At 43.8% G+C, this 8,581-nt stretch overlaps 1 protein-coding gene across 2 annotated transcripts in view; it reads right to left on the bottom strand.

The window, feature by feature from the left end:
- LOC122540669 (A disintegrin and metalloproteinase with thrombospondin motifs 8-like) overlaps positions 1–1,646 on the bottom strand; it is a 41,058-nt gene extending 39,412 nt beyond the window's left edge. The window contains exon 1 of one of the 2 annotated variants that reach the window (XM_043676711.1): positions 95–1,646. In XM_043676711.1, the coding sequence (XP_043532646.1) occupies positions 95–958 (864 nt within the window). In that variant the 5' untranslated portion in view covers positions 959–1,646. The remainder of the gene's footprint in view (positions 1–94) is intronic. The other variant, XM_043676710.1, reaches the window with a different exon arrangement.
- Between the last annotated feature and the right edge of the window lie 6,935 nt (positions 1,647–8,581).

The raw sequence follows: 8,581 nt of genomic DNA, 5'->3' as shown, positions 1-8,581 counted from the left end.
GGAGTTGAGGAAGGGGGTTGGGGGAAGGGGACTGGAGTTGAGGAAGGGGGTTGGGGGAAGGTGGGCCGGGCAGTCCCGGCTGGGCGAGCATTACCTGGCGGGTGAACAGGATGGCCGTGTCGAAGTGCTGGGGGTGGCGGTCGCTCGGCTGGTTGTAGTCCCGCTGCCAGCGGCAGAAGTTGCGGAGGGTGAGGCCGGCGTTGCTGGAGACGGTGGGACCGTCTTTCGGGCGGTGGAGGACCAGCAGTTTGACCACCACCAGGTTGACCAGGTTCCGGAGGCTCGGGTGGCGGTACAGGCGGGCCACCATCGCCATCAGGCTCAGCAGGTAATGCTGCAGGGCGGCGCCATGGAAATGCAGCATGGAGCTATCCGCCACCAGCATCGTCTCGATGTACCGAGCCTCGGACACGAACCTCTTGCTCCTGGCCGCCCCGCTCCCGTTCCGCTGGCCCGGGCTCTCCGGGACGGCGCGCTGCTCTTCCGACGCTGCTGCGCTCCTCCAGCGGAGCAAGTGAGGCCGCTCGGCCCCGCCGTCTCCGGGCTCCAGCGGCTCGATCTGATATTCCTCGCCGTCCGTGTGGAAGCAGCCCCGGAGCCCCTGGCATAGACTGAGTGCCACCTCGGAGCCGGCTTGGTCATTGACCCGACCCGAGTAAAAACAGCGGGCTAGCTCCAGGGAATCGAGCTGGGGCTGGGGAAGCCCCGGCTCTCCCTTCGGGAGGTGCTCCACCCGGAAAGCCGGAGACAAGAAGCCGGAGTCGGGCACCAGGCGGAGGGTAAAGTCGCGGCCGAAAGCCCGCAGCTGGTAAACCGGGCGCTCGGGCTGGTTCCCCAGCCGGACAGGAGTCACCAAGTCCTGCCTGAAGGGCAGGGCAGCTCCCTGAGCCAGGGACAGGCAGCCCAGGACTAAGGACAGTGTCCTGGAGAAATGAGTAACTCTGCAGAACATCTCCATGGATTCGACAACTGGTTCCAAAATAGAGAGAGAGAGAGAAAAGGAAAAGCACACACAGGAGAGGGAACTGCTCGTCCGGTTTGAGAAGAGGGGTCGACTCACTTGCTCTCTCTACCTGTCTGAAAATATGCTGAAAACTCAGCTCCTGCCGAATTCTGCCGGTTTAGCAGAGGATTTTGTGACTGCTCTATCTGCTGCTAAAAATTCAGCCTCTTCTCCAATGTACAATTCTCCCGGTTTAGCAGAGGATTTTGTGACTGTGAAAAGTCACTCTGCTCTCTCTCTATCTTTTAAAAAAAATCTGCTAAAAAAAAAATCAGCCTCTTCTCTAATGTACAATTCTCCTGGTTTTAAGCTGAGGATCTGGGACTGTCAAAAGTCACTCTGCTCTCTCTATCTGTCTGTCCAAATAAAAAAACTGCTGATAGTTTAACTCCTGCTGCAGGATCCAGGCTTGAGCAGAGGAGAGTCTTGCTTGTGGTTTGCAGGTGAGCGTGTCCAGAGCTCTGATCCTAACCGGGATCTCCCGTGGCCGCGACACGACTGTGAAGCTGCAAAATGCCCACGTTTTATACTCTCCCCGCCGCCTCCATTGACATAAACGCTTTGATCATTCACACCATCGGCCGAGGCTTCACTTTAATTTTCCTGCAAAGCTCCCACCAATCACAGCCAACTCCTCTCCCTGAATCGCCACGCCTTTCTCTTATGTTTTTTTTTCTCCCTCACTTTTCTTTTTTTAAAAAAAGAGAAATATTATTAACTCCTTCGTCCGCCTCCCTTCAGCCGCAGCACAAACGGATTGCAAGGTCAGACGGCCGGAGCTCGGTCCATTGCTGCTCCTGCTAGCTCCGCGAAAGACCCACCCTCCCCTTTACCCCCATTCATTGTCCCCTCTGCTGTCTAACTGATCCAGAGAGAGAGAGAGAGAGATAAAGAGAGAGAAATTGGCAGTACTTGTAATACCACAGTAACAAACAATTGGGATTTGTTCAGATTTATTTAGATCAGTGTAACCTGGTTTTCGGAACAAAGGGACAAGTTCAAGAGGTGCATTTCTGAAGAGGGAAAAGAAAGAAAATGGACTGCCGTCACTGTGTTGGGATTCCACACAGTCCCCTCTACAGTCGACACATCACTTCATGAAGGTTAACTTCCCTCTTCACTCCAAATGTATTGTGTTACCATTCCCTGAATGTGGCCAGTGAGTACAGCAGTCCTGAAGTGGCGGTCACTCTCCCCTCACGCCTCCCTGTCTGATCGGCGATTTTAAATCTATTTCCAGGCTGTGGGAGAGAAGCGGGCTGGAGCACAGACTTGCTTGTCCGCCCAGTCTCCCTGCTGCTGTGCTCTCCTGAGCCCCATGGGCTGCAGGCGAATCTCACGCTCAGCAACTCAGCCGCTGCTGCTGCTGGCCTCATGGTCCGGAGAATGGGCGGCCAGACATGAGAGCTGACCCAAACCCGCCCTCTCTCTCCGGGCTGCTCACCATGTGTCGGACTACATACGGAGGCTCTTCGGGCCACTTGCTCTGTTCCAGCTCCACCGAATAAGCAATTCAGTAAGTGCCACTCTCCAGTAACTTTGCACGTCCCTCTCACACTATAATCCAATTCCCTCTTGCATTCGTTCAAGCTGCTTCTACCACGTCCCACTGCGTGAGAAGAGGGATTTTTTTTAAAAAAGTAAAACTTGCAAATGAACACACTGCGCATACAGGAGTTTTTATCTCCAAATTGCACAGGGAGGTTTAGATCAATTCGCAACACAGTTTCTTTATTTGTTTTATTTTACCAAATAAAGTGGTGCCCTCTTGTTCTCCATCTTCCCAACAGTGGGAACTCTTTTATTCCTGATCAACCTCGCCCTCCTGATTTTGAATAATTCAATGGTGCTGAGGAAACGGAGCCTCCCTTTATTTATTACTCATTTATTGCAAACAGTGTCAGGTTACTTTCATAAAAACTCCCCTGTGCTGTGTCCCAGTCTTCTATGCTTCTGTTTTCAATCTGTGTTTCAACTGTTCTCCAGTATTATTCACCTGCCTCTTATTGGCCGTTCTAGTCAATTCTGACTGGAAGTTGTTCCCTAAAAAAGAGTTCAGCAGTTTCCCACATGGTGGCACTATTGTCTAAGAAACCTGCAATATATTAAAACTTAATCATAATATTAATTATGAAGTATTTTCAATAAAGAAAAGGCTTGCATTTACATTGTCTCAGAGGACAGGACATTTAATTCATTATTAATTGTGGGAAAACAAATGTACATCAATTAAAAATGTTAATTTTATATATTATAATGCTAAACTTTTACTATGCGTTCAAATAACTTCACGATGAATTTATGATTTCATGCATAGTTGCATTAGCAACAATATATTCAATATAGTTAAACAAAACGTCGCAAATTATTACTCAGCTTGTGTTATTTGCTTTGTTAGAGAATGTTGATTATTTAAAATACGAATCCCCTTATACACAAAGTTGCATCAGCAGATCAGAACACCAGATGGCAGTGATGGTCTACTCTTGCAAACTAAACCACGTAATTTGGGATTTCAAAAAAATGAACATGGGATGAGGGCATTACTGGCTAGACCTCCATTTATTGCCCGTTCTTAAGTTTAAAATCTGCAATGATATTATAGATGTAGAGCCACATGTCCGCTAGATTAGGCAAGGAATGGTAGATTTCACTCCCGAAAGGGCATGGGTGATGACTGTGTCATCATCATGAGGCCAGTGTTTATTTACAGATTTTTAAAATTGAATTTAAATTTCACAATCTGCAAATTGTGGGATTTTAACTCATTTCCAGAACATTAACCTGGGTCCCTGAATTACTAGCCCAGTGACTACCACCATGCTACCAGTTGAACCCATGAAGACTATTCCATCATTCAATTCGATTAGAGTTGCTGAATACCTGAACTCCATTTATCCATCACTGCTTCGTATACTCTGACGCCCCAACCTAACATTATTGTACTCTCTTGTTTTAGATTCTTTCACGATGGAAATAATTTATCTGCATCTATTCAACTCAATCCAACTGCACTGTCACTTTAAATATGTCATTTAGATCATACCTTAATATTCTGAACTCAAGTTTATGAAACATGACCACTTCAAACATGAAACACTTCAAACCTTGGTGCAGTAGTGCACTGTGTCCTCTTAAGACCAATATGTGCTTCTACAGGTGAACAAAAACAGAAATTGCTGGAGAAACTCTTAAGAAGGGTCACTGGACTCAAAATGTTAACATGGTTTTTCTATCCACGGATGTTAGCACTTGCTGAGTTCCTCTAGCAATTTCTATTTTTGTTTATTTTAGATTTCCAACATCTGTAGTTCTCTGTTTTATTTTTTATGCTTCCAGAGATTGAGTTCTGAAAATGAAATAGTTTCCAGTTGTCAATCCAGGTTCTGTATAACCAAAGCATCACTTCCTACCTTTTAAGTTACAACCACACTATGAGATAAGAGACAAGAGGAAACCCACACAGACACAGGGAGAATGTGCAAACTCCACACAGATAGTCACCCAAGGCTGGAATCAAACCTGGGACCCTGGTGCTGCGAGGCAGCAGTGCTAACCAATGAGCACCATCTATTGCTTCATTTCCATTTTTTTGTTCATTTAGAGAATTCTATGACACATTTATGTTACATAAAAGTACATACTAACAACAGAGAATTATTAAAATAGGAATCTAACTAATTATTATACTTATTCAAACTATACCAATGTGATTTGAATAATCAGGCAATGAGAAACTTATGTATATTCAAGGCTGAGGTAGATAGATTTTAATTCTTAAGGGTTATGGGACAAAGGCAAGAAAGTGGAGTTGATTATCAGATTAACCATGATATCATTGAATGACAGAGCACCCTCAATGGGCTGAATGGTCTACTTCTGCTGCTATGTCTTATGGTCTCAGAGGAAGGGTTGCTTGACATGAAACGTTAACTCTGATTTCTCTCCACAGATGTTGCCAGACCTGCTGAGCTTTTCCAGAAATTTCTGCTTTTGTTTATGATCTAAGAATTCAGGTTCAATTGTATCTGAGAGATTGTATATTTGCAAAATCATAGGAAAGACAAATAGTTTATCTTTCTGACAATGTTGATAAAATCGAAAGCAAATACTATTGGCTACTGGAAGTCTGAAGGAAATAAAACTGCTGGAATTTTTTGGCAGGTCAGACAGCATGAGTGAGCTACAAATAGTTAACATTTCAGGTCAATGGCCTTTCATCAGTACAGCCAGAGAGTTAGCATTTGGGCCCTGCTACTTAGAGCTCAGAAGAGTATCACCCTTGTCAATGAGTTTGATAATGTTTGCATTGAATGTGACTGATCAAAATGCAGCGAGGGAGACAGATTCACATAAATGAGAGAAATGGAAAAATCAAGACAACACTAATGTCCACCAACAGTTCCTAGTTAAGATCTAGAGACCGTAAGCGCTTAGAGAGAAGGGTCCTGGGGGGGGGAAGAATGTGTGAACCAGGTGAAGGAATCATTAAAATGAGCGAAGACACATAGTCAAAGAAAGGGATGCAGAGACAGAGACAATGCAAGAGTTCAGTGGGCAAGTCAGAAGTATGAAGGTTAATCAACTGGTAAATCTGTTTGTCTTCACAGATAGTACCTGAGTATTTCCAGTATTTTTGGTGTTTGTTGATCTGGTTCTTGCTGTTGCTACAGTTGCTTAAAATGGCCACCAGGTGGCATAATTGCTTTTTTTGGGGAGAATTCTAAAATGTCAATAAACCTGTTGGTTAAAATGCAAATAAGGAATAGAATGGATTCTGAGAAGGACAAACATTTTCTCAGACAAAAAGCAGTTACATGTTTATAGCTTATGCAAAAAGATTGGATGTGTGAAGAATCTTGTGTCATTACTCAAAAAATGTACTAGAAATACAGATAAATCGTGAGGCCATAAAACGTAGATGGCGATTAACAAATGATATCAATGATGTGTATGTAAGATAATCATATCTCTCTTTAAATGTGAATTCCAAGTAGCTGAATATTGCCGATAAAAGCATGATGTTTGGGTATGCTGGACTGATTCACTCATGAGGAATTTTAATTTATTTGGTTATCGTTCAGATACTGTCAGAACAGTTCACTGTAGTGGCATTTACTGACTTTCAAAGTAGCCTTGAAATGGAAACACAGATTCAGATCTGTTAAGAGAAGGGACAAGCAATAATCCTCATAGTATTGGGAAACAGTCTCCTTTATACTGATTACCCCAACATTTAACCTATTCTGGATTAGTGGTGCTGGAAGAGCACTCAGGCCTGAAGGCTCTCTGCCTGTATTCCTGATGAAGGGCTTTTGCCAGAAACGTCGATTTTACTGCTCCTCAGATGCTGCCTGAACTGCTGTGCTCTTCCAGCACCACTAATCCAGAATCTGGTTTCCAGCATCTGCAGTCATTGTTTTTACCTATTTAACCTCTCCTGTCTAATGCATTCCGTCTTCAGACACAGTGTTCAAAATATTGCAGTTAGTGTTCATGTGGTAGATTAGGTAGTGCTTTCAATTTTAAGTAGGAAGCAGTGTGTTCAAGTCTGACACAACAGATGTGAATGTATCAATGAGGCTAACTCTCAGTGCATTATGGGAGGGAGTGCTGTCTGACCTGAGATGCCATCTTTCAGATCAAACATTACAACAAGGCCCTGTCTGCTCTCTCAGATAGATGTAAAAAAATGGTCATTTATGTTTGTGGGAGATTTTTATTCTTCATACTTCTGTGGGATGTGAATATCGCAGGTAAGTTCAGCATTTCTTTCCCATCTCAGTGCCTTTCTAAACTGTTTCAGAGAGAGAGATTAAAGAAGCTCTTTCAGGGAGTACTTAAATGTCAAGCACATTGCTGTGTGTCCAGAGTCATATCTTCACAGGTTGGGTTGATAGCAGATTTCCTTTCCCAATAGACTAGTGAACCTGAGCGCTTTATTAACAATAATCAATGGTAGTTGATATGATCACCATCATTGAGTATGACATCATTTTGCAGATTTATTAATTGAATGTAAATTCCATGAGCTGCAGTAGCAGGATTTGAACCTGGGTCCAAGCCCACGTCTCTGGACTTCCTACGCTGAGCTGTCATTTCTCAGCTGTTACGTATGAATGAACTCTTCTGTTTCCTACATTGCAGCAATGACTATAATTCAACAGTCTTTCATTTGTTGTAAAGTTGTATGTTCATAAAATATACTTAGAGATCATGGTTTTAGAGCTCATTAAAGTCACAGTGAGTTGGTAAGTTGGATACAAAATTGGTTTGGTCATAGAAGACAGAGGGTAGTTGTGGGGGGGAGGGGTGGTTACTGACTGGAGATATGTGACCAGTGGTGTTCTGCAAGGAGCCAAGCTGGGAGATCTGTTGTTTGTAATATGTATAAATGCTTTGGATGAAAATATAGGTGATCTGATTAATAAGTTTGCAAATGACATGAAAATTGGTGGAGTTATGGATAGTGAGGAAGGTTGTCAAAAGATACAGCAGGATTAGAACAGTTGGAAAGTTGAGCAGAGAAATGACAGATGGATAAGTGTGAGGTGATATATTTTGAGAGGTCAAGTGCAAAAGGAAAGTTTACAGTAAATGGCAGGACCCCTCAGAGCACTGATGTACAGAGGGACCTTGGAGTGCAAGTACATAGCTCCCTGAAAGTGGCAACACAAGTGGATCAGGTGGTACAGAAGGTGAATGGCACACTTGCCTTCATTGGCCAGGATATTGAGTATAAAAGTTGGAAAGTCATGCTGCAGCTGTATAAGACTTCAGTCCGGCCACATTTGGAGTATAATGTCTCTTGTTGCCACACTATTGGAAGGATATGGAGGCATTGGAGAGCATACAAAATGGGTTTGTCATGATGTTACACAGATTTGAGTGGAGAAACCAAAAGGAAAGGTTGGACAAACTCTAGAGTTTTCTCTAGAGCATTGGAGGTTGAGGGGGGAACCTAATAGAAGTATATGACATTCTGAGAGATATGGATCGAATGGATCGTCAGAGTCTTTTCCCAGGGTGGGAATGTCAAATACTAGGGGGCATAGGTTTAAGGTGAGAGGGACAACATTTAAAGGAGCTGTGCAAGGCAATTTCTTTGCACAGAGTGTGGCAGGTGCCTTAAACATGCTGCCAGGGATTGGTACAAGCAGCAATATAGGGAGTAGTAAAATCGACGTTTCGGGCAAAATCCTGATGAAGGGCTTTTGCCCGAAACATCGATTTCACTGCCCCTCGGATGCTGCCTGAACTGCTGTGCTCTTCCAGCACCACTAATCCAGAATCTGGTTTCAGTCATTGTTTTTACCAAGCAGCGATATAGACCATGTGCAGGCAGATGGGAATAGTTCAGAATGGCATCATGGTCAGCATGGACTATGGTAGGCTGAAGGGCCTGTTCCTGTGCTGTATTGTTCTATGTTTGAAAAATGCTAAATAATTGTAAGTATGATCTTTTACAGCTCATTGCTCTCCTCTACTCATTGACCAATGAAGTGAATATGGGACAGTTTTGGTTTTACCATAGAAATATCATCAAATATATTCGGATGAGTGAGCCACAGGTCTGCT

Source organism: Chiloscyllium plagiosum, chromosome 35, assembly GCF_004010195.1.
Source record: "Chiloscyllium plagiosum isolate BGI_BamShark_2017 chromosome 35, ASM401019v2, whole genome shotgun sequence".
Classification (NCBI taxonomy): Eukaryota; Metazoa; Chordata; class Chondrichthyes; order Orectolobiformes; family Hemiscylliidae; genus Chiloscyllium; species Chiloscyllium plagiosum.
The sequence above is the reverse complement of the archived record's forward strand: the minus strand, read 5'-3'. Positions and strand labels throughout refer to the sequence as shown.